This window comes from Triticum aestivum, chromosome 5B (assembly GCF_018294505.1).
Source record: "Triticum aestivum cultivar Chinese Spring chromosome 5B, IWGSC CS RefSeq v2.1, whole genome shotgun sequence".
NCBI classification, from domain to species: Eukaryota; Viridiplantae; Streptophyta; class Magnoliopsida; order Poales; family Poaceae; genus Triticum; species Triticum aestivum.
The window spans coordinates 581987616-582014238 of record NC_057807.1 but is presented as its reverse complement, the minus strand read 5'-3'; the positions used below and the strand labels follow the sequence as shown (position 1 = coordinate 582014238).

At 44.9% G+C, this 26623-nt stretch overlaps 1 protein-coding gene across 1 annotated transcript; it reads right to left on the bottom strand.

Annotated features, from left to right (window-relative positions):
- Window positions 1–16823: 16823 nt before the first annotated feature.
- LOC123115056 (probable WRKY transcription factor 58) lies at window positions 16824–26192 on the bottom strand. The gene is made up of 5 exons (XM_044536342.1): window positions 26121–26192; window positions 25227–25595; window positions 24196–24803; window positions 23942–24085; window positions 16824–17301 (listed from the first exon to the last, which is right to left on the bottom strand). The coding sequence occupies exons 1-5, from the start codon at window positions 26190–26192 to the stop codon at window positions 17040–17042; spliced, it is 1455 nt and encodes a 484-aa protein (XP_044392277.1). The 3' UTR covers window positions 16824–17039.
- Between the last annotated feature and the right edge of the window lie 431 nt (window positions 26193–26623).

Here is a 26623-nt window from a genome sequence, read left to right as displayed (position 1 = left end):
TTTCACAAACTCATGCCACCTGGAACACGACAGTGTAACGGTGTGTCCGAACATCGTAACCGCACTTTATTGGATATGGTGCAATCTATGATGTATCTTACCGATTTACCACTATCGTTTTGGGGTTATGCATTAGAGACAGCTGCATTCACGTTAAATAGGGCACCATCTAAATCCATTGAGACGACACCGTATGAACTATGGTTTAGCAATAAACCTAAACTGTCGTTTCTTAAAGTTTGGAGCTCGATGCTTATGTGAAAAAGTTTTAACCTGATAGGCTCGAACCCAAATCGGAGAAGTGTGTCTTCATAGAATACCAAAGGAAACTGTTGGGTACACCTTCTATCACAGATCCGAAGGCAAGACATTCGTTGCTAAAATGGATCCTTTCTAGAGAAGGAGTTTCTCTTGAAAGAAGTGAGTGGGAGGAAAGTAGAAATTGATAAGGTAATTGTACCTTCTCCCGAATTGGAAAATAGTTCATCACAGAAATCAGTTCCAGTGATTCCTACACCAATTAGTGAGGAAGTTAATGATATGATCATGAAACTTCAGATTAAGTTACTACAGAACCTCGTAGGTCTTCTAGAGTAAGATCCGCACCAGAGTGGTACGGTAATCCTATTCTGGAGGTCATGTTACTTGACCGTGGCGAACCTACGAACTATGAGGAAGCGATGATGAGCCCAGATTTCGCGAAATGGCTTGAGGCCATGAAATCTGAGATTGGATCCATGTATGAGAATAAAGTGTGGACTTTGGTGGACTTGCCCGATGATCGGAAAGCCATAGAAAATAAATGGATCTTCAAGAGGAAGACGGACGCTGATAGTAGTGTTACTATCTACAAAGCTAGACTTGTCTAAAAAGGTTTTTGACAAAGTTCAAGGTGTTGAATACAATGAGATTTTCTCACTCGTATCGATGCTTAAAAGTCTGTCCGAATCATGTTAGCAATTGCCACATTTTATGAAATCTAGGAAATGGATGTCAAAAACTGCATTCCTTAATGGATTTATTAAAGAAAAGTTGTATATGATGCAACCAGAAGGTTTTGTCAATCCTAAAAGTGCTAACAAAATATGCAAGCTCCAGCGATCCATCTATGGACTAGTGCAAGCATCTCGGAGTTGGAATATACGCTTTAATGAGTTGATCAAAGCATATGATTTTATACAGACTTTTGGAGAAGCCTGTATTTACAATAAAGTGAGTGGGAGCACTACAGCCTTTCTGATAAGTATGTGTGAGTGACATATTGTTGATCAGAAATAATGTACAATTTTTCTGGAAAGCATAAAGGAGTATTTGAAAGAAGTTTTTCAAAGAAAGACCTCGGTAAAGCTACTTACACATTGAGCATCAAGATCTATAGAGATAGAGCAAGACGCTTGATAAGATTTTTTCAATGAATACATACCTTGATAAGATTTTGAAGTAATTCAAAATAAAACAGCCAAAGAAGGAGTTCTTGCCTGTGTTGCAAGGTGTGAAGTTGAGTAAGACTCAAAACCCGACCATGGCAGAAAATAGCAAGAGAATGAAAAGTCATTCCCTATGCCTCAGTCATAGGTTCTATAAAGTATGCTATGTTGTGTACCAGACCTATTGTATACCATGCTCTAAATTTGGCAAAGGAATACAATTCTGATCTAAGAGTAGATCACTGGACAGCGGTCAAGAATATCCTTAGTAAGGACTAAGGAAATGTTTCTCGATTATGGAGGTGATAAAAGAGCTCGTCGTAAAGAGTTACATCGGTGCAAGCTTTTACACCGATCCAGATGACTATAATTCTCAATCTGGATACATATTGAAAGTGGGAGCAATTAGCTATAGTAGCTCCGTGCAGAGCATTGTAGACATAGAATATTTGCAAAATGCATACGGCTCTGAATGTGACAGACACGTTGACTAAACTTCTCTCACGAGCAAAACATGATCATACCTTAGTACTCTTTTGGTGTTAATCACATAGAGATGTGAACTAGATTGTTGACTGTAGTAAACCCTTTGGGTGTTGATCACATGACGATGTGAACTATGGGTATTAATCATATACAGATATGAATATTGGTGTTAAATCACATGATGATGTGAACTAGATTATTGACTCTAGTGCAAGTGGAAGACTGAAAGAAATATGCCCTAGAGGCAATAATAAAGTTATTATTTATTTCCTTATTTCATGATAAATGTTTATTATTCATGCTAGAATTGTATTAACTGGAAACTTGATACATGTGTGAATACATAGACAAACATAGTGTCACTAGTATGCCTCTACTTGACTAGCTCATGAATCAAAGATGGTTAACTTTCCTAGACATGGACATGAGTTGTCATTTTATTAACGGGATCACATCATTAGGAGAATGATGTGATTGAATTGACCCATTCCGTTAGCTTAGCACGTGATCATTTAGTATGTTGCTATTGCTTTCTTCATGACTTATACATGTTCCTATGACTATGAGATTATACAACTCCCGTTTACCGGAGGAACACTTTGTGTGCTACCAAACATCACAACGTAACTGGGTGATTATAAAGGAGCTCTACAGGTGTCTCTGAAGGTACTTGTTGAGTTGGCGTATTTCGAGATTAGGATTTGTCACTCCGATTGTCGGAGAGGTATCTCTGGGCCCTCTCGGTAATCCACATCACTATAAGCGTTGCAAGCAATGTAGCTAATGAGTTAGTTACGGAATGATGCATTACATAACGAGTAAACAGACTTGCCAGTAACGAGATTGAACTAGGTATTGGGATACCGACGATCGAATCTCGGGCAAGTAACATACCAATGACAAAGGGAACAACGTATGTTATTATGCGGTTTGACTGATAAAGATCTGCGTAGAATATGTGGGAGCCAATATGAGCATCTAGGTTCCGCTATTGGTTATTGACCGGAAACGTGTTTCGGTCATGTCTACATAGTTCTCGAACCCGTAGGGTCTACACGCTTAAGGTTTTGATGACAATTTTATTATGAGTTTATGAGTTTTGATGTACCGAAGGAGTTCGGAGTCCAGGATGAGATCGGTAACATGATGAGGAGTCTCGAAATGGTCGAGACGTAAAGATCAATATATTGGACAACTATATTCGTGAAGGAAATATGCCCTAGAGGCAATAATAAAGTTATTATTTATTTCCTTATATCATGATAAATGTTTATTATTCATGCTAGAATTGTATTAACCGGAAACATAATACATGTGTGAATATATAGACAAACAAAGTGTCACTAGTATGCCTCTACTTGACTAGCTTGTTAATCAAAGATGGTTATGTTTCCTAAACCATAGACAAAGAGTTGTTATTTGATTAACGGGATCACATCATTAGTTGAATGATCTGATTGACATGACCCATTCCGTTAGCTTAGCACCCGATCGTTTAGTATGTTGCTATTGCTTTCTTCATGACTTATACATGTTCCTATGACTATGAGATTATACAACTCCCGTTTACCGGAGGAACACTTTGTGTGCTACCAAACGTCACAACGTAACTGGGTGATTATAAAGGTGCTCTACAGGTGTCTCCAAAGGTACTTGTTGGGTTGGCATATTTCGAGATTAGGATTTGTCACTCCAAATGTCGGAGAGGTATCTCTGGGCCCTCTCGGTAATACACATCACTTAAGCCTTGCAAGCATTGCAACTAATGAGTTAGTTGCGAGATGATGTGTTACGGAAAGAGTAAAGAGACTTGCCAGTAACAAGATTGAGCTAGGTATTGGATACCGACGATCGAATCTCGGGCAAGTAACATACCGATGACAAAGGGAACAACGTATGTTGTTATGCGGTCTGACCGATAAAGATCTTCGTAGAATATGTAGGAACCAATATGGGCATCCAGGTCCCACTATTGGTTATTGACCGGAGACGTGTCTCGGTCATGTCTACATTGTTCTCGAACCGTAGGGTCCGCACGCTTAAAGTTACGATGACAGTTTCTTTATGAGTTTATGTATTTTGATGTACCGAAGGTTGTTCGGAGTCCCGGATGTGATCACGGACATGACGAGGAGTCTCAAAATGGTCGAGACATAAAGATCGATATATTAGAAGCCTATATTTGGACATCGGAATCGTTCCGGGTGAAATCGGCATTTTACCGGAGTACCGGGAGGTTACCGGAACCCCCCGGGGGTTATTGGGCCTACATGGGCCTCGAGGGAGAAGAGGGAAGGAGGCAGGAGGTGGCCGCGCGCCCCTCCCCTTCCTAGTCCGAATAGGACAAGGGAAGGGGGGCGGCGCCCCCCCTTTCCTTCCCCTCTTCCTCCTCTTTCCCCCTCCTCCTTCTCCAACTAGGAAAGAAAGGGAGTCCTACTCCCGGTGGGAGTAGGACTCCCCCTTGGCACGCCCCTCCTTGGCCGGCCGCCCCCTCCCCTTGGCTCATTTATATACGGGGGCGGGGGGCACCCCATAGACACACAAGTTGATCTTCGTGATCGTTCCTTAGCCGTGTGCGGTGCCCCCCTCCACGATATTACACCTCGGTCATATTGTAGCGGTGCTTAGGCGAAGCCCTGCGACGGTTGAACATCAAGATCGTCACCACGCCGTCGTGCTGACGGAACTCCTCCTCGAAGCTTTGCTGGATCGGAGCCCGGGGAGCGTCATCGAGCTGAACGTATGCCAAGAACTCGGAGGTGCCGGAGTAACGGTGCTTGGATCGGTTGAACCGGGAAGACGTACGACTACTTCCTCTACGTTGTGTCAACGCTTCCGCTTCGGTCTACGAGGGTACGTAGACAACACTCTCCCCTCTCGTTGCTATGCATCACCATGATGTTGCATGTGCGTAGGAATTTTTTTGAAATTACTACGTTCCCCAACAGTGGTATCAGAGCCAGGTTTTATGCGTAGATGTCATATGCACGAGTAGAACACAAGTGAGTTGTGGGCGATACAAGTCATACTGCTTACCAGCATGTCATACTTTGGTTCGGCGGTATTGTGAGATGAAGTGGCTCGGACCGACATTACGCGTATGCTTACGCGAGACTGGTTTCACCGTTACGAGCACTCGTGCTTAAAGGTGGCTGGCAGGTGTCTGTCTCTCTCACTTTAGCTGAATCGAGTGTGGCTACGCCCGGTCCTTGCGAAGGTTAAAACAACACTAACTTGACGAACTATCGTTGTGGTTTTGATGCGTAGGTAAGAACGGTTCTTGCTAAGCCCGTAGCAGCCACGTAAAACTTGCAACAACAAAGTAGAGGACGTCTAACTTGTTTTTGCAGGCAATGTTGTGATGTGATATGGTCAAGACGTGATGCTATATTTTATTGTATGAGATGATCATGTTTTGTAACCGAAGTTATCGGCAACTAGCAGGAGCCATATGGTTGTCGCTTTATTGTATGAAATGCAAACGCCCTGTAATTGCTTTACTTTATCACTAAGCGGTAGCGATAGTCGTAGAAGCAATAGATGGCGTAAACGACAATGATGCTGCGATGGAGATCAAGGTGTCGCGCCGGTGACGATGGTGATCATGATGGTGCTTCGGAGATGGAGATCACAAGCACAAGATGATGATGGCCATATCATATCACTTATATTGATTGCATGTGATGTTTATCCTTTATGCATCTTATCTTGCTTTGATTGACGGTAGCATTTTAAGATGATCTCTCACTAAAAATTAGCAAGAAATGTTCTCCCTGAGTATGCACCGTTGCCAAAGTTTGTCGTGCCCAGACACCACATGATGATCGGGTGTGATAAGCTCTACGTCCATCTACAACGGGTGCAAGCCAGTTTTGCACACGCAGAATACTCAGGTTAAACTTGACGGGCCTAGCATATGCAGATATGGCCTCGGAACACGGAGACCGAAAGGTCGAGCGTGAATCATATAGTAGATATGATCAACATAAGATGTTCACCATTGAAAACTACTCCATCTCGCGTGATGATCGGTTATGGTTAGTTGATTTGGATCACGTGATCACTTAGATGACTAGAGAGATGTGTGTCTAAGTGGGAGTTCTTAAGTAATATGATTAATTGAACTTAAATTTATCATGAACTTAGTACCTGATAGTATCTTGCTTGTCTATGTTGATTGTAGATAGATGGCCCGTGTTGTTGTTCCGTTGAATTTTAATGCGTTCCTTGAGAAAGCAAAGTTGAAAGATGATGGCAGCAACTATGCGGACTGGGTCCGTAACTTGAGGATTATCCTCATTGTTGCACAGAAAAATTACGTCCTGGAAGCACCGCTGGGTGCCAGGCCTGCTGCTGATGCAACTGATGACGTTAAGAACGTCTGGCAGAGCAAAGCTGATGACTACTCGATAGTTCAATGTGCCATGCTTTACGGCTTAGAACCGGGACTTCAACGACGTTTTGAACGTCATGGAGCATATGAGATGTTCCAGGAGTTGAAGCTAATATTCCAGAAGAATGCCCGGATTGAGAGATATGAAGTCTCCAATAAGTTCTATAGCTGCAAGATGGAGGAGAATGTTGGGGAACGTAGCAGAAATTCAAAATTTTCCTACGTGTCACCAAGATCTATCTATGGAGAGACTAGCAACGAGAGGAAGGAGAGTGCATCTACATACCCTTGTAGATCGCTAAGCGGAAGCGTTCAAGTGAACGGGGTTGATGGAGTCGTACTCGTCGTGATTCAGATCACCGATGATCCTAGTGCCGAACGGACGGCACCTCCGCGTTCAACACACGTACAGCTCGACGATGTCTCCCACGCCTTGATCCAGCAAGGAGAGAGGGAGAGGTTGAGGAAGACTCCATCCAGCAGCAGCACAACGGCGTGGTGGTGATGGAGGAGCGTGGCAATCCTGCAGGGCTTCGCCAAGCACCTACGGGAGAGGAGGAGGTGTCACGGGAGGGAGGGAGGCGCCAAGGGCTCAGGTATGGATGCCCTCCCTCCCCTCCACTATATATAGGGGCAGGGGAGAGGGGGGAGGCGCAGCCTTGCCCCTTCCTCCAAGGAAGGGGTGCGGCTAAGAGGGGGGGAGGAGTCCATCCTCCCCAAGGCACCTCGGAGGTGCCTTCCCCCTTTAGGACTCTCCCCTTTTTCCTATATCTTGGCGCATGGGCCTCTAGGGGCTGGTGCCCTTGGCCCATGTAGGCCAAGGCGCACCCCCTACAGCCCATGTGGCCCCCCGGGGCAGGTGGCCCCACCCGGTGGGCCCCCGGGACCCTTCCGGTGGTCCCGGTACAATACCGATGACCCCGAAACTTGTCCCGATGGCCGAAACAGGACTTCCTATATATAAATCTTTACCTCCGGACCATTCCGGAACTCCTCGTGACGTCCGGGATCTCATCCGGGACTTCGAACAACATTCGGTAACCACATACAAACTTCCTTTATAACCCTAGCGTCATCGAACCTTAAGTGTGTAGACCCTACGGGTTCGGGAGACATGTAGTCATGACCGAGATGTTCTCCGGCCAATAACCAACAGCGGGATCTGGATACCCATGTTGGCTCCCACATGTTCCACGATGATCTCATCGGATGAACCACGATGTCAAGGACTCAATCAATCCCGTATACAATTCCCTTTGTCTAGCGGTATGGTACTTGCCCGAGATTCGATCGTCGGTATAACCGATACCTTGTTCAATCTCGTTACCGGCAAGTCTCTTTACTCGTTCCGTAACACATCATCCCGTGATCAACCCCTTGGTCACATTGTGCACATTATGATGATGTCCTACCGAGTGGGCCCAGAGATACCTCTCCGTTTACACGGAGTGACAAAATCCCAATCTCGATTCGTGCCAACCCAACAGACACTTTCAGAGATACCCGTAGTGTACCTTTATAGCCACCCAGTTACGTTGTGACGTTTGGCACACCCAAAGCACTCCTACGGTATCCGGGAGTTGCACAATCTCATGGTCTAAGGAAATGATACTTGACATTAGAAAAGCTTTAGCATACGAACTACATGATCTTGTGCTAGGCTTAGGATTGGGTCTTGTCCATCACATCATTCTCCTAATGATGTGATCCCGTTATCAACGACATCCAATGTCCATGGTCAGGAAACTGTAACCATCTATTGATTAACGAGCTAGTCAACTAGAGGCTTACTAGGGACATGGTGTTGTCTATGTATCCACACATGTATCTGAGTTTCCTATCAATACAATTCTAGCATGGATAATAAACGATTATCATGAACAAGGAAATATAATAATAATCAATTTATTATTGCCTCTAGGGCATATTTCCAACAGAGAATAGTTCTGTCAGTGAGCATATACTCAAGATGTCTGGGTATTGTAATCACTTGATTCAACTGGGAGTTACTCTTCCGGATGATAGCGTCATTGACAGAATTCTCCAATCACTTCCACCAAGCTACAAGAGCTTCGTGATGAACTATAATATGCAAGGGATGGATAAGACAATTCCTGAGCTCTTCGCAATGCTAAAGGCTGCGGAGGTAGAAATCAAGAAGGAGCATCAAGTGTTGATGGTCAACAAGACCACCAGTTTCAAGAAAAAGGGCAAAGGGAAGAAGAAGGGGAACTTCAAGAAGAATAGCAAGTAAGTTGCTGCTCAAGAGAAGAAACCCAAGTCTGGACCTAAGCCTGAAACTGAGTGCTTCTACTGCAAGCAGACTGGTCACTGGAAGCGGAATTGCCCCAAGTATTTGGCGGATAAGAAGGATGGCAAGGTGAATAAAGGTATATGTGATATACATGTTATTGATGTTTACCTTACTAGAGCTCGCAGTAGCACCTGGGTATTTGATACTGGTTCTGTTGCTAATATTTGCAACTCGAAACAGGGACTACAGATTAAGCGAACACTAGCAAAGGACGAGGTGACGATGCGCGTGGGAAACGGTTCCAAAGTCGATGTGATCGCGGTCGGCACGCTACCTCTACATCTACCTTCGGGATTAGTATTAGACCTAAATAATTGTTATTTGGTGCCAGCATTGAGCATGAAATTATATCTGGATCTTGTTTGATGCGAGATGGTTATTCATTTAAATCAGAGAATAATGGTTGTTCTATTTATATGAGTAATATCTTTTATGGTCATGCACCCTTGAAGAGTGGTCTATTTTTAATGAATCTCGATAGTAGTGATACACATATTCATAGTGTTGAAGCCAAAAGATGCAGAGTTGATAATGATAGTGCAACTTATTTGTGGCACTACCGTTTAGGTCATATCGGTGTAAAGCGCATGAAGAAACTCCATACTGATGGACTTTTGGAACCACTTGATTATGAATCACTTGGTACTTGCGAACCGTGCCTCATGGGCAAGATGACTAAAACACCGTTCTTCGGTACTATGGAGAGAGCAACAGATTTGTTGGAAATCATACATACAGATGTATGTGGTCCGATGAATGTTGAGGCTCGTGGTGGATATCGTTATTTTCTCACCTTCACAGATGATTTAAACAGATATGGGTATATCTACTTAATGAAGCATAAGTCTGAAACATTTGAAAAGTTTAAAGAATTTCAGAGTGAAGTTGAAAATCATCGTAACAAGAAAATAAAATTTCTACGATCTGATCGTGGAGGAGAATATTTAAGTTACGAGTTTGGTCTACACTTGAAACAATGCGGAATAGTTTCGCAACTCACGCCACCCGGAACACCACAGCGTAATGGTGTGTCCGAACGTCGTAATCATACTTTACTTGATATGGTGCGATCTATGATGTCTCTTACAGATTTACCGCTATCGTTTTGGGGTTATGCTTTAGAGATGGCCACATTCACATTAAATAGGGCACCATCAAAATCCGTTGAGACGACACCTTATGAACTATGGTTTGGCAAGAAACCAAAGTTGTCGTTTCTTAAAGTTTGGGGTTGCGATGCTTATGTGAAAAAGCTTCAACCTGATAAGCTCGAACCCAAATCTGAGAAATGTGTCTTCATAGGATACCCAAAGGAGACAGTTGGGTACACCTTCTATCACAGATCCGAAGGCAAGACATTCGTTGCTAAGAATGGATCCTTTCTAGAGAAGGAGTTTCTCTCGAAAGAAGTGAGTGGGAGGAAAGTAGAACTTGATGAGGTAACTGTACCTGCTCCCTTGTTGGAAAATAGTACATCATAGGAACCGGTTTCTGTGACGTCAAAACCAACTAGTAAGGAAGTTGATGATGATGATCATAGAACTTCAGATCAAGTTGCTACAGAACCTCGTAGGTCAAACAGAGTAAGATCCGCACCAGAGTGGTACGGTAATCCTATTCTGGAAGTCATGCTACTAGATCATTATGAACCTACGAACTATGAAGAAGCGATGGTGAGCCCAGATTCCACAAAATGGCTTGAAGCCATGAAATCTGAGATGGGATCCATGTATGAGAACAAAGTATGGACTTTGGTTGACTTGCCCGATGGTCGGCAAGCAATTGAGAATAAATGGATCTTCAAGAAGAAGACTGACGCTGACGGTAATGTTACTGTCTACAAAGCTCGACTTGTTGCAAAAGGTTTTCGACAAGTTCAAGGGATTGACTACGATGAGACCTTCTCACCCGTAGCGATGCTTAAGTCTGTCCGAATCATGTTAGCAATTGCCGCATTTTATGATTATGAAATTTGGCAAATGGATGTAAAAACTGCATTCCTGAATGGGTTTCTGGAGGAAGAGTTGTATATGATGCAACCGGAAGGTTTTATCGATCCAAAGGGAGCTAACAAAGTGTGCAAGCTCCAACGATCCATTTATGGACTGGTGCAAGCCTCTCGGAGTTGGAATAAACGCTTTGATAGTGTGATCAAAGCATTTGGGTTTATACAGACTTTTGGAGAAGCCTGTATTTACAAGAAAGTGAGTGGGAGCTCTGTAGCATTTCTAATATTATATGTGGATGACATATTATTGATTGGAAATGATATAGAATTTCTGGATAGCATAAAGGGATACTTGAATAAAAGTTTTTCAATGAAAGACCTCGGTGAAGCTGCTTACATATTGGGCATTAAGATCTATAGAGATAGATCAAAACGCTTAATTGGACTTTCACAAAGCACATACCTTGACAAAGTTTTGAAGAAGTTCAAAATGGATCAAGCAAAGAAAGGGTTCTTGCCTGTATTGCAAGGTGTGAAGTTGAGTAAGACTCAATGCCCGACCACTGCCGAAGATAGAGAGAAAATGAAAGATGTTCCCTATGCTTCAGCCATAGGCTCTATCATGTATGCAATGTTGTGTACCAGACCTGATGTGTGCCTTGCTATAAGTTTAGCAGGGAGGTACCAAAGTAATCCAGGAGTGGATCACTGGACAGCGGTCAAGAACATCCTGAAGTACCTGAAAAGGACTAAGGATATGTTTCTCGTATATGGAGGTGACAAAGAGCTCATCGTAAAGGGTTACGTTGATGCAAGCTTTGACACTGATCCGTACGATTCTAAATCGCAAACCGGATACGTGTTTACATTAAACGGTGGAGCTGTCAGTTGGTGCAGTTCAAAACAAAGCGTCGTGGCGGGATCTACGTGTGAAGCGGAATACATAGCTGCTTCGGAAGCAGCTAATGAAGGAGTCTGGATGAAGGAGTTCATATCCGATCTAGGTGTCATACCTAGTGCATCGGGTCCAATGAAGATCTTTTGTGACAATACTGGAGCGATTGCCTTAGCGAAGGAATCCAGATTTCACAAGAGAACCAAGCACATCAAGAGACGCTTCAATTCCATCCGGGATCTAGTCCAGGTGGGAGACATAGAGATTTGCAAGATACATACGGATCTGAATGTTGCAGACCCGTTGACTAAGCCTCTTCCACGAGCAAAACATGATCAGCACCAAGACTCCATGGGTTTTAGAATCAATATTGTGTATAGATTATTGACTCTAGTGCAAGTGGGACACTGAAGGAAATATGCCCTAGAGGCAATAATAAAGTTATTATTTATTTCCTTATATCATGATAAATGTTTATTATTCATGCTAGAATTGTATTAACCGGAAACATAACACATGTGTGAATATATAGACAAACAGAGTGTCACTAGTATGCCTCTACTTGACTAGCTTGTTAATCAAAGATGGTTATGTTTCCTAAACCATAGACAAAGAGTTGTTATTTGATTAACGGGATCACATCATTAGTTGAATGATGTGATTGACTTGACCCATTCCGTTAGCTTAGCACTTGATCGTTTAGTATGTTGCTATTGCTTTCTTCATGACTTATACATGTTCCTATGACTATCAGATTATGCAACTCCCGTTTACCGGAGGAACACTTTGTGTGCTACCAAACGTAACAACGTAACTGGGTGATTATAAAGGTGCTCTACAGGTGTCTCCAAAGGTACTTGTTGGGTTGGTGTATTTCGAGATTAGGATTTGTCACTCCGAATGTCGGAGAGGTATCTCTGGGCCCTCTCGGTAATACACATCACTTAAGCCTTGCAAGCATTGCAACTAATGAGTTAGTTGCGAGATGATGTGTTACGGAACGAGTAAAGAGACTTGCCGGTAACGAGATTGAACTAGGTATTGGATACCGACGATCGAATCTCGGGCAAGTAACATACCGATGACAAAGGGAACAACGTATGTTGTTATGCGGTCTGACCGATAAAGATCTTCGTAGAATATGTAGGAACCAATATGGGCATCCAGGTCCCGCTATTGGTTATTGACCGGAGACGTGTCTCGGTCATGTCTACATTGTTCTCGAACCGTAGGGTCCGCACGCTTAAAGTTACGATGACAGTTTCTTTATGAGTTTATGTATTTTGATGTACCGAAGGTTGTTCGGAGTCCCGGATGTGATCACGGACATGACGAGGAGCCTCGAAATGGTCGAGACATAAAGATCGATATATTGGAAGCCTATATTTGGACATCGGAATCGTTCCGGGTGAAATCGGCATTTTACCGGAGTACCGGGAGGTTACCGGAACCCCCCGGGGGTTATTGGGCCTACATGGGCCTCGAGGGAGAAGAGGGAAGGAGGCAGGAGGTGGCCGCATGCCCCTCCCCTTCCTAGTCCGAATAGGAAAAGGGAAGGGGGGCGGCGCCCCCCCTTTCCTTCCCCTCTTCCTCCTCTTTCCCCCTCCTCCTTCTCCAACTAGGAAAGAAAGGGAGTCGTACTCCCGGTGGGAGTAGGACTCCCCCTTGGCGCGCCCCTCCTTGGCCGGCCGCCCCCTCCCCTTGGCTCCTTTATATACGGGGGCGGGGGGCACCCCATAGACACACAAGTTGATCTTCGTGATCGTTCCTTAGCCGTGTGCGGTGTCCCCCTCCACGATATTACACCTCGTTCATATTGTAGCGGTGCTTAGGCGAAGCCCTGCGACGGTTGAACATCAAGATCGTCACCACGCCGTCGTGCTGACGGAACTCCTCCCCGAAGCTTTGCTGGATCGGAGCCCGGGGAGCGTCATCGAGCTGAACGTGTGCCAAGAACTCGGAGGTGCCGAAGTAACGGTGCTTGGATCGGTTGAACCGGGAAGACGTACGACTACTTCCTCTACGTTGTGTCAACGCTTCCGCTTCGGTCTACGAGGGTACGTAGACAACACTCTCCCCTCTCGTTGCTATGCATCACCATGATCTTGCGTGTGCGTAGGAATTTTTTTGAAATTACTACGTTCCCCAACAATTCGGACATCAGAAAGGTTCCGAGTGGTTCGGGTATTTTTTCGGAGTACCGGGGAGTTACGGGAATACGGGGGAAGAAGTATATGGGCCTTATTGGGCTTTAGGGGAGAGAGAGAGGCAGGCCGCGCCCCCCCCCCTAATGACTAGTCCGAATTGGACTAGGGGGAGGGGCGGCGCCCCCTCCTTCCTTCTCTTCCCTCTCCCCCTTCCTTGTCTCCTACTCCTACTACATGGAAGGGGAGGAATCCTACTCCCGGTGGGAGTAGGACTCCTCCGGGGCGCTCCATAGGGGTCGGCCCTCTCTCCCTCCTCCACTCCTTTATATATGGGGGAAGGGGGCACCTCTAGACACAACAACAATTGATCCTTGAGATCTCTTAGCCATGTGCGGTGCCCCCCTCGACCATAATCGACCTCGATAATATCGTAGCGGTGCTTAGGCGAAGCCCTGCGTCGGTAGAACATCATCATTGTCACCACGCCGTCGTGCTGACGGAACTCTTCTTCAAAGCTCAGCTAGATCGGAGTTTGAGGGACGTCATCGAGCTGAACGTGTGCTGAACTCGGAGGTGTCGTGCGTTCGATACTTGATCGGTCGGATCGTGAGGACGTACGACTACATCAACCGCGTTGTGCTAACGCTTCCGCTTTCGGTCTACGAGGGTATGTGGACACACTCTCCCCTCTCGTTGCTATGCATCACCATGATCTTGCGTGTGCGTAGGATTTTTTTTAAAATTACTACGTTCCCCAACACTTTTCGCTTCTAGAATCTAGAGGACTAAAAGGAGTATCCAGCTTCAGTGGACAAGAAATTCACGGCGATTTGAATGGCAAGCTTAGCTTGGCACTTGACTTTCTCGTACCTGAATCTTTTTCACCCCGGCTGGAGACGCCGCTTGCACCCAGAGCCCCAGAGCGCCGCTGCCGCTTGCTGCCGCGGTGCCGCCCTCCTCTAGCCCCCTAGATAGCCGCCGTCGTTGCCTTCCCTGCCCGTTGTTGCCTGCCCCGCCCGCTCCTGGTGACCTGGCCAGCCGCCGCCGCCGCCGCGCTAGCTTAGGGTTAGGGTGTGCGTGGCTTCGTGGGGTGGGGATAGAACAGAGCGGTCGCCTCTGGCCTGGTCGAGTGCATGTGCGTTCTGCTCGTGGCCGCCACTCGCTCGCTCGATGCCTCGGGCCTCTGTTGCCTATTGGCCCATCAGGTCGCAGTCGCTCACTGCACGGCCCATTAACAGCGACAATAGCGTATATTCTGCTAGCGTCGACGTACACTATCGATGCATACTAGTATTAAATTTTTTTTGCTCAAAATCAAGGTATGGCAGGCGCCATACCCAGCCCACCGGGGAGCTCCGCCAGTGAGCACATACATGACCAATAAGTACAATTTGCCATTTGTGCCATTTGTCGGTTTGAATAACCACGCAACACTGCTATTTTTAGATGTGTGATTATTTCTCATGAAACACTCTAGGCATACAAAAAATCAATTGATTTCATGTTACCGAAAGGTGAGCACATACATGTTTGAGATCACTAACAAGGACCTTGCAATGATTGGTACACCTGCCCAAGTGCATTTGTGTATTGCTTGAAGCATTCAATATTAGAGCACTAACGGGGACCTTGCAATGCAAAGGGCAATCAGGGTAATCTATCCTGACTGAAGCCATAGGGTGTGTATGGCACATTCAACAGAACAGTGTACATCCTCTACATGATGACGCAGTTAGGGAAGAATTCAGATCTTTCATATATGATGATTCTTATTCCATTGAAGGGCATGAAAGAAAATGGATAGAGTTCTTAGAAAGGAGTCAAATAATAAGTGATGAGTCATGGTTGCATCACATGTATTAAATGAGGAAAGTGTGGTGTGCTCCATATATGGAGGGCGCTGTTTCTTAGCACTGAGCAGTAACAGCGAAGTGAGAGCCTAAACTCTGTGCTACATACGCATCTTGAGGGTAAGATGACATTGTTTAAAATGCTAGAGCACCATGAGCGTTGCCTTCGGGACGACATTTGAATGAGGCGAACCTAGACATCGTGGCCTTGCAGTCCATTCCATTTACAAGGCGGATGCTTCAAGTCTTGAGAAACACACTTCAAAAGTTTTCACACCTTGTATGTTTTAGTTGGTCAGATGGAGCATACATGTTGTCAACAATTGTTTTATCAGGGAGATACTAGATGCATGTGATTTGACTATGTATGTTGTGGCTTAAAGGATAGAAGACAAAAGAAGTTCAAAGTGCACTATAAGGAGAAGGAAGGTTCTTTATATAGGACCCTTTATTCTTGCCGTAAGCTGGAATGGGTAGACACACCATCTTCCCACATACTGCACGTATTGGGGACATTACAAGTAAAACGACTGCCCAAGTGTTGTTCATCGTTGTCATGATTTATGATTTTTGAATGCCAAACACTTGCAATTTTTATTTCCATATATGATTTCCTCAACCACTAGCTACTTCATGTTGTTCATCATCGACTGACACGTTTGGACTTAATTTGTGTATTGCTTGAGCTTGAAAAATCAAATGATTTCATGTTACCGAAACCAAGCACTAAAAGAAGCAAACCCGCTTGGAATGGTGAGCTTTATTTTAGGCGTTGTAGATTACCCATGACTCCATCAGTGTTCCATCAAGTCCAAAGAGGCGACTTCATCTAAAAATCACTACAAGAATTTTATTTTATTTTTCATATACATGAACCCGAGTAGTTAGTTTATTTCTTGTGCGCACTCATGAAAGGTGAGCAACCAAATCAACTGCTTTGCAGGGTTGGTATTCTACATTGCACACTCTTACATATTACCACATGAAACCTTGATGATAGTGCATATAGTGCTTATGTAGGATAGTTGCAAACTAAGCAAGCAAGTATGGTACACCTGCCCAAGCGGAACAAAAATGAAGGAGAACACAGCATAATTGTAGTTGTAAGATAGTTTCTTGGTTGTGTTCGTCCGTAAAAAATAATCATTCATAAGATATAATTTGGTATGTCCATAGTTTCTATGCGTAGGAATAGGATGTTGAATTATACCAATAGTAGTAGTCCAAAGAAAATGGACGAGAATAGAACCATTGTGCGCAAATTAACCATTCTAACAAAAGATAGATACTTGAATAACTTGCATATTGTTTTTCTGCAACAGTGAGGATAACCATTTTTTTCATTCAAAACCTCAGCGTAACAAACAAATGTATATCTCATACAATACAAATTAAGCCATGAAAAGCCACCAACATATGCGGCCAAAAAGGATATGTCAATTCCTCTAAAACAAATGTTGTCAAATTAATCACAATAAACAACAATTAGCCAGCAGAAAAACCTGCCCAAAAGAATCAATAGTGCAACTCTATTATTCACACAAAGGAAACACCACACTCGAAATCCATTAAAAATGTGTTAATCCCGGTTCTCCTCTTTCAACTGATGAATGCCACTTGGCTGGTGCAATGTGCTGCCGGACGGGTTCGCTGCGGACGGCATGGGATCAGAGGAGGAGCCGCCGCCTGCCCCGGCAGCGGCGGCGGCTCCAGCTCCCCTGCCCGGTGGGTCGTGGTTGTGCCGCCCAGTGTATGTCGTTAGGACACACCTAGGGTCGATGGATGCCCTCTCGATCTGCTTGCGCACATTGCAATTCTCGGCAGTGCACTTGTAGTAGCTCCTGCAAGGATTTAAAAAATTCAGAGGATGCAAATAGACACTTAAGTTTTGAACCACCAGTTTGTAATGTCATTGTAGGTAATCAAACTTGCCTAGCTGGATAAATCACGTAGGTCTTCTAAATCATCAATCATGTATCTAAGTCACTAACCTTGTTAAAACGGACCTTTCAGGACTATCTTTTGAACAAACCTTTCAGAACTATTAGCACGCCCACGTGGGTTAGTGACCAAGGAATGGCATATCACATGGCACATTTGATTCTCACACAATTCCCCAAGGTTTTGAATTTTCAAAATTTTATTGTCGTTCCAAACCACCACACACTGACAAGACTAAGACTATGTACGATAAGGTAACATGAGAGTGAGAGTGAGAGGAGGCAAAACATGCATGGTTTTAGACCAATTTACTAGATGACATCTCTTAGTCACACATTTTCTAACTAAAATTTACTCACTATATAATTTTAGGATGTGTGCAAATATTAATTGCTAGAGATGACGTCAAGAGATATCCCATTGTGTAAGATGTTTTAATTCTTTCATTGCCATCTCTACACGAGAATTCTCTCTTTTCAACACGGTGCATGACATGTGCCAAGGTGGTGATTGTTACTTTAAAGGACAACCCTCCCTTGTAATTGACTCTCATAGGGATTCTTTCGTTTGAAATTCCTTTTTAATAGGCAAAGTAAATATCATGCAAGAAAATCTAACCCATTTTCACGGCCGGGCGATGGCTGTGAAAATCCGTGATGACCAAATTGGGGATTTGGATGTGGTTGCGGATGTCAGTGCATATGATTTTTTTTAACTCGGTCAGCTCGAATGTTCTAGATTTATAGGTTGTATTGCTATGGCATGGACTTACAGATGTATGTGCCCTTATCCGCACTAATCTCTTGCAGATTTTCAATCTAACCCCCTGATTTTTCACTGTTAGCCTCCACAACATCCTAGAAGTTCCTTCTGTAAGGAAAGCTCATTGGCTTTGTGCTCCCGGGCGCCACGTGAAGACCACCATGCACCTATTCCTCTTCTTGATCGCCATTTACATGAGGGTGTGGTAATCAAATCATCCTCGTGTTGGACAATTAGAGCTTATGGGCACTCAATCAAGGAAATGGAAGCAACAAAGGCATTTTGTCCAAATATTCTTGTAAGGTGACCCGTATCACCATATTTGGTTTTCTATTTCGCAACAAAAGGATCATCAAGAATGCTAAAGACGAGGGGGATCTTAGAAAATTTGAGTGGCATCCAAGTAGTGTGTCACCTGCTCCCATAGTGAAGCATCTATATAAATTGATGATGTCCGTCTGTTGTTTGTCAAGGCATGCGTCGGAGGGTGTGGTGGGCATCACCAATGTTTTAGAAACCTCTCTTTATGCGTCGGGAGAAAATCTTTCATAAATTTCAACATGAGGTGCCCTAATGCACTCAGAATGGATCAAATCGACACTTAATGTGATAAACGAGTCCATGTAAGAAAAGTACCAAGGCATGCCCACCGATGTACTCCCTCCATTCCTAAATATTTATCTTTCTAAAGATTTCAACAAATGACTACATACGGAGCAAAATGAGTGAATCTACACTCTAAAATATGTCTACATACATCCGTATGTGGTAGTCCATTTAAAATATTTAAAAAGACAAATATTTAGAAACGGAGGGAGTAGCAGATATAAAAATGAAGATTTCACGTATTTAAAGATAGAGTGTGAAAGCTTGTCCAAGGGTGGATGGCACAAACCTTTCCTTTTGAGCCAAAGATGTTCTTACTAAAGTTGATTACCCCCTATTCCATGTCATGCTTCAGGCTCCCAGCCGGATTACGTGATCCTCAATAATACACAACTTTCAGCATGGAATCAAAAGAGGCAAGGAGAAGCCATGTAGGGTTTAGGGTTTAGTGTTTTTTTCCTACGAGTTAAAACATCTACTCCCTCTGTTCCTAAATATTTGTCTTTGTAGAGATTTCAACAAATGACTACATACAAATATGTCTATATACATCCGTATGTGGTAGTCCATTTGAAATCTCTAAAAAGACAAATATTTAGGAACGGAGGGAGTAGTTTTTACGATGCGAATGTGAAAAACACATACGAAGGACCATCAATTTTGTGCCAATTTGAAAAATGCCTAAGGAACATCGACTGTTTTAAGTTGAGTTTTAAAAATGCTTATGAACAACATATATTTTCAGAGGAATTTGAAAAAAAATACCACCTCAACAACCCCTTCAATTTGATGAGTTATTAAAACTTCTTCAAATACTAGCTAATAACCTCGTATGTTGCAATAGGGGCATGCGTATTTTAGCAATTCACATCAATTGTGCCTCGCATATCCCTTCCACCCACTATCGCCACCTCCCCAATTCAATCTTACCACCTATGTCAATGGCTCATCCTAGCACAATTCCACTTCCACTGCCAGCCACACACACTTCGGATTTTAAACACAAAACTGTGTAGTTGTGTATATGCGAAGATTTTAAGAAGGAAAAAAAAACTATATGTAAGAGGTCGCCGATATCCATCCAGCCTCTACATGACAGTAGGACAAAAGGAAACTTGAAGACATAGGACCCTAATCTTGGTCTTGCGAAAGCAAAAGCAGAGAAACACATGAGCTCACAAGTGGACCTGAAGGTATGGTAGAAATGATGTCGAAAAGAAAATGTGCCTCTTGAACAAATCATGATGAATAATAGTATTAAGCAAATTGGTAGTTAAATGCTTGGATAACCAGTTTCCTTGAGTATACATTCTCAACGTTTACATTTTACAACACCCTTCTTAAATGCTAGACTTTGCATAGAACATTCGCATTCTCACAACATTGATGGATAGCTAGGGCTTGGACGCACTCGTAAGAAGATTTAGTACGATCCTTGCTACAACGGTGTGTCACAAATGCTGGAACCGACAGAAGCAAGAGCTAGAACCAGCATATGGGGTTTCTGCAAACCAAGAGCGAAGCTGGAACCAGGAGCTGAGCTGCAACCGACTGAAGCCGAAGCTGGAACCAACAACTGTTTTTGCTACAAGGACCGGGGTGTTCTCTATGGCGGTGACGAATAGAATCCTGATTTGTTGCAACCGGCTACCGCAAAAACTACTACCGACAAGGTTTTTGTTTTGCTTCTATGGCAACAGATGAAATCATGATTTGTTGCAACCGGCAACCGCAAAAGCTACAACTGGCAAGTTTTTTTGCTTCAATGGTGACAAACGGAAGTAGTGTCCAGGAGATGGTGGCGCTGTGAGCGGCATGCATCCATGCGGCGAGGGTCGTCGGCGAAGGGGCGGGGCGACGGTGTTGCAACGACTTGCAAACCGGCAAGCGCTACTACGAGACGGCAGGGGGCGACGGCAACGATCGCTCGCTGCAACTTTGATGGCAAGGCGTGTTGTAATGGTGATGCATCTGGGTGCCGCATCGGCGATGGTGGTGCCACTACCAATGATGAGACCTGCTGCATGGGTAGGGTCGTTGTGCGGCGGCGGGGGAGGGGGGGGTATTGGGAGACTACATGGCTATTACAAGGGAAGACGGCGACGGGAGGAAGACAACATTGGAGGGGGGGAGGTGTATGAGGCCATTGCACAAATGAATAATAATAAAGCGCCAGGACCAGATGGGTTTCCGGCGGAGTTCTACAAAAAGTGCTGGCATTTCATTAAACATGACCTGTTGCTCATGTTTCATGAATTGTTTAATGGTCAGCTTCATTTATTCAAGCTTAATTTTGGAACAATAACTCTTCTTCCTAAGAAGACAGAGGCTATTCGCATTGAGCAGTTCAGACCCATTTGTTTGCTTAATGTAAGTTTCAAAATTTTCACTAAGGTTGGGACGAACCGACTCACGCAGATAGCGCATACAGTGGTGCAACCGTCCCAGACTGCTTTCATGCCGGATAGAAATATCCTTGAAGGGGTGGTCGTCTTGCATGAAACGCTCCACGAAATTCACTCAAAAAAACTTGATGGGGTGGTTTTTAAAGTGGATTTCGAAAAAGCATACGATAAAGTCAAATGGCCTTTCCTTCATCAGGCGTTGCGTATGAAAGGATTCGACAAGGCATGGCGCGACCAAATTGATTCCTTTACGCAAAAAGGGAGTGTAGGGATTAAAGTGAATGACGATATAGGTCACTATTTCCAGACACATAAAGGCCTAAGACAGGGGGATCCAATGTCACCGATCTTATTTAACATAGTAGCTGATATGCTATCTATTTTAATAGGCCGGGCCAAGGAGGCGGGGCAGGTTTCGGGCTTGGTTCCGCACCTAGTTGATGGAGGTATATCCATTTTGCAGTATGCTGATGATACGATCATCTTTATGGAGCATGACTTGGTGAAAGCTAGGAATATGAAGCTTGTGCTGTGCTTATTTGAACAATTGTCTGGACTCAAGATTAACTTCCACAAGAGCGAATTGTTTTGCTTTGGAAGAGCTACTGAGGACCAGGTGGCGTATAAGCAATTGTTCGGATGCGAGTTGGGTTCACTACCGTTTACTTACTTGGGCATTCCCATTCATCATCGTAAGCTTACGAACAAGGAGTGGAAGTGTATTGAGGATCGTTTTGAAAAGAAACTAAGCTGTTGGAAAGGGAAGCTCATGTCATATGGAGGTCGATTAATTTTGATTAATTCGGTTCTCACAAGTATGCCTATGTTTCTTCTATCCTTCTTTGAGATCCCGGTGGGGGTTAGGAAGAGATTAGACTTTTATCAATCCCGGTTTTTTGGCAAAACGATGAGTTGAAACGTAAGTATAGGCTTGCCAAATGGGACATCATCTGTAGGCCCAAGGACCAAGGCGGTCTAGGCATTGAAAATCTAGAGATCAAGAATAGATGTCTCCTTAGCAAGTGGCTTTTTAAACTTTCATCCGAGACAGAGGCTACTTGGGCACAAATTCTGCGTAATAAGTATCTTCAGTCAAAAACTTTAGCTCAGGTGACGGTGCGCCCAACTGATTCACCGTTTTGGAAAGGGTTGATGAGAGTCAAGCCTCTCTTCTTTAACAGGATAAAAATCTTAGTTGGTGATGGAGCTACTACGAGGTTCTGGGAGGATACGTGGCTAGGAGAAACACCTCTGGCACGTCAATATCCCACACTGTATAACATTGTTCAACGTCGAGAAGTATACGTTGCAAATGTCTTACAGTCAACGCCTCTCAATATTAGCTTCCGGAGGACACTAGTGGGTGAACGATGGGAGGCATGGCTTCATCTTGTACGACGGCTGATGGATGTCCAACTGTCTCAGGATCCAGATAGGTTGTTTTGGAAATTGACAAAGGACGGTAGGTTCTCGGTTAAATCCATGTATCTGGATGTCATTAATACTAGTGTCATTCCTTGCTCCAGACATGTCTGGAAAGTTAAGGTACCTTTGCGAATTAAAGTGTTTATGTGGTTTGTGCATAAAAAAGTAATTTTGACAAAGGATAATCTGGCAAAACGCAATTGGGTGGGTTCTGCTAGATGTAGTTTCTGCGATTGTAATGAAACTATCAGGCACCTCTTTCTGGATTGTCCACTGGCTAAGCTTCTTTGGCGTTTGATTCATATTGCCTTCAATATTATTCCACCTACTTCTATCAATATGTTGTTTGGAACATGGCTTGATGGGGTAGACTTGGTTTTAGCAAGACTCATTCGTGTTGGCGCGTGTGCCTTGTTATGGGCAGTATGGAACTGCAGAAATGATTTGGTTTTTAACAGAGCAACGAACTTTCATTTTTTGCAGGTTATCTTCAGGGCCACAGCGTTGATCCGTATGTGGTCGCCACTCACTCCGATGGAGGACAGGGGGCATTTGGCTACTGCGTCTACCCGATGGGAGATGGTAGCTCGGGTTATTTTCAACCGGTTTGGATGGCGGTCATGTAATAGGATAGGCATGTAGTGCTCCTATTTTTTGCCAGCCGGTTGTGGCTTTATGTTTACGCTCGTCTGAGCGGCTTGTCGTCTTTTTTACTTTAAACCTGCTGAAGACTTTATGACACTCTCTATTTTAATATTATGAGCCGTATGCATCTTATTGATGCAGAGGCTGGGGTTGCACCCCTTTTCAAAAAAAACATTGGAGGGGGGGTGGGGAGTCTAATCCTACGGCAAATTGCACGTAGATCGAACGTTGGGGAGGCGGCCTGCTGAATTTTGGCCAGGCAATCTTTAAAAATAATAGTGGAAGGGGTGTGAATTGATGGGAAATGAGTGGAAACGATGGAAGCGACCGGACCTGCCAACACCCCTTTAATAATCAATCAACTCCTCTTTAATAATAGATAGATACTCCCTCCATCCCGAAATGTAAGACGTTTTTTGATATTATGATATATGATAGTGTTAAAAAGCGTCTTACATTTTGGGATGGACTGAGTAGATAGATAGATAGAGATAGAGATAGAGATGTTGATGGAGAATTATTATTTTGTTCCAAAAGTCTACAGGGATAATCCCTCTAAACCATGGGCTATAGCTACGCGGACTAGATGCATGGTTGAATAGCAGATTGTGTCTGCAGGTACTCAGTTCATCGTGCGTGCAACTAGTGTGGCATAATTAACTAGCATTTCTGATTAATTGATGTTAATATATAGTACCTCGGACGGGGGTTGCCCTTGACCACTTTCTGGCCGTACTTGCGCCACCGGTAGCCGTCGTCCAGCAGATCAACCTCGCTCGGCGTCTGCAGTATGATCTTGTGCTTCCTCACCACCCTCTGCCCCGCCGGACCACCCGCGCCGCTGATCAACACAAATGTACCGGCGACCCTGCCGTTAAGGTTCATTGACTGAAGAACAAAATGCCATTCCAACGAGAACGTGCATGCATGTAGCTAGTGCAGCCCACCCACCTGCCAATGTCGTGGCCCTCCTCGCCGTCATCCTCGTCGTCGCTCAGCTCGTCCTCCTGATGAGCGCTGCCGGGGGCGGCGACGTCCTCCGCTCCGGCGCGCCGGGGCTCGGGGGGCCGCGGGTGGGTGTGCCGGCCCTTGTAGGTGATCTCCTTGATGCAGCCGTCGAAGGAGCGCTCCACGATCTTCTTGACGGGGCAGGCGTCCCGGGTGCACTTGTAGTAGCTCCGCGGCGACTCGGCGTCCTTGAGCTGCTTCTGCCCGTACTTGCGCCAGTTGTAGCCGTCCTTGGCCGGCTGCTCGATGGGGGGCGCCGGCGCCGCGTGCGGGCCGCCCAGCGCCGCCGCGCGCAGCAGCTGCATGTGCATCTGCTGCTCGTGGTGGTGCGGGTACGCCGGCGTTTGGTGGAGCGTGAAGTTGCGGGGCAGCAGGGAGGAGGAGGGCGACGGCGCCATTGCCCGCGGAGGCCATTGCGGCAGCGGGTCGGCCTGGAAGTAGGACGACGACGACGACTGGTAGGGGTGGAGATTGGCGGCGAGGGGTGCCACGAAGGAGGCAGCCGTCTGGTGCTGCTGTTGCTGGTAGGACGACGTCGGCACATAGTTTGCCTGCATGAAGTGAAAATGTGTGGTTTTATCTCAGTGTGTTCTTCACATTTGTTGCTGCAAATCTAAATCTTATGGAAGTAGGATGACTACTGTACGATCAGAAGATGCAGTTAAACGCCATGGTAAACCTTGCAACCTATCGATTCCCGCAAGAAAAAGGACCTGAGATGGATCTTTTATTTACACCAAGATTATCATTCATTCTATGGAGTAATCCATGGCATATATTAATTCACAAAAACAGCAGGATAAAACAAAACTCATATCAATGGGGAATTCCTGTTTCAAGAAATTGGCGTCGAGAAGAAGGTTTCTTCTAGCTAGCTACTATAGCAGCACACAAAACCCTCTCCATTTCATTGACTTGCACCAGCGAGACCAACACCAGATTAACAGAGAAGGTAGCAGACGATCTTTGCTTACCATGGAGAACTGAGGAGTGAGATTAATCGTCGGCGGGGCCACCTCCTCGACCGCCCATGCCGGCGGTGCCGGCAGCAACTGCTGGGGGTTGACGCCGGAGCCAAGAAGCGACATGTAGGATGAACCAGGATCGTAGTCGTTCCCGAACGCCGGGCCTCCGCTGCTGCCGCCGCCGCCGTCGAAGACCCGCTCCTGATGGCCCGACGAGTAAGGGGGCTGCTGGCGCATGCCGTCGCCTCGCCGATCGGCCATTGCCGTGGCTTTTTTTTTTCCTGCTGCTGCTTCTCGGTACAATGAGGAGGGAGAAGACCTGCGAGACAGGGACGCCTGCCGACCGACACAGAAGGAAATACTAGAGGCGAGGGACACCTGGAGAGTGGAGAGTGCAGACTACTCCCTCCATCCAAGCTGTGGATGAGCCGTGCCGTTAACTATATTTTTTTTCTCTTAAGTTCATTATACCCGATACGCTTGCTGGTTAATTCTCTCTAAAATTTGCTAAGTGGATCCGCGCGTGCTGTCTACAACTAGCCGCATCATTATTCTGATTTCTGAGAGAGGGCACTCATCGTCCAACATTTGTGATTCTAATTCTCATGGAGGGGCATTATCAAAACGGCATTGCGAAGAGAGCCAAATGGTTAGGAGAGAAATGGTATCCCAGCCCATTAGGGATAAAACCTTGGGTTTGTCGCTTTGACGTCTCGTAAAGAAGAAATATTCTTTCAGGCGACGGTCAGGTCGATAACGAGACGTCTGTGATAACTTTGTCAATTTCAAGACCCACCGGCTCAGTCTCGTTTCTCGGAAGAAGAAAAAAAACGGGCGTTGCGCACACGGCCGCGCTCCCCACACCGTGGACCAACGTTTTGTTCTAGTTTACGTGGACCAAACCTGGCTGTAGATGTGGGGATGACGTTGTGACCCTGCGTCAGTTCTAGTCCTTGAATCCAAAGATAACCCCATTGATCTGAAGTGTTTTTTTTTCTACTAATATTTCAGACCTCTTCCAAGCTGCTGGCTAAATATACTTTACAGCCATCATGGCCAGATGATATAAACATCAATTTGTTTGACCAAACCACAGCTCTGTCCAGCTCGGTGCCAAATAGGCTCTTTTAGCGCGTCTGCTGCTGCAATTGGTAGATAAACAAGACTTACGCTCAATCTATCTGTTATTAATAATCCATACGATTCCTAGTAGTTCCCTGTTCATTATAGTAATTGAAAAACAAAACAAAATGGAAGTATGGTAATGTTGAGCAAGATATTCCTGGATTTATGTCACACCAAGACAGGCTTCTGTATCATCAAAATGGAAACAAGATAGGTTTCCTTAAGTGTGAGTTTCTTCAATTCATACCACACGAACCCTAGAACAACGATGGCTCCTTGGC

Excerpts from the sequence above, each read along its gene's own strand:
- LOC123115056 (XM_044536342.1), bottom strand. The coding sequence starts at position 26,192 with ATGGGGTTATCTTTGGATTCAAGGACTAGAACTGACGCAGGGTCACAA. Across the intron at positions 24,804-25,226 it reads TCACTCCTCAGTTCTCCATG|GCAAACTATGTGCCGACGTC; the intron begins GTAAGCAAAGAT and ends CACTTCATGCAG. Across the intron at positions 17,302-23,941 it reads AAGGGCAACCCCCGTCCGAG|GAGCTACTACAAGTGCACTG; the intron begins GTACTATATATT and ends AAATCCTTGCAG.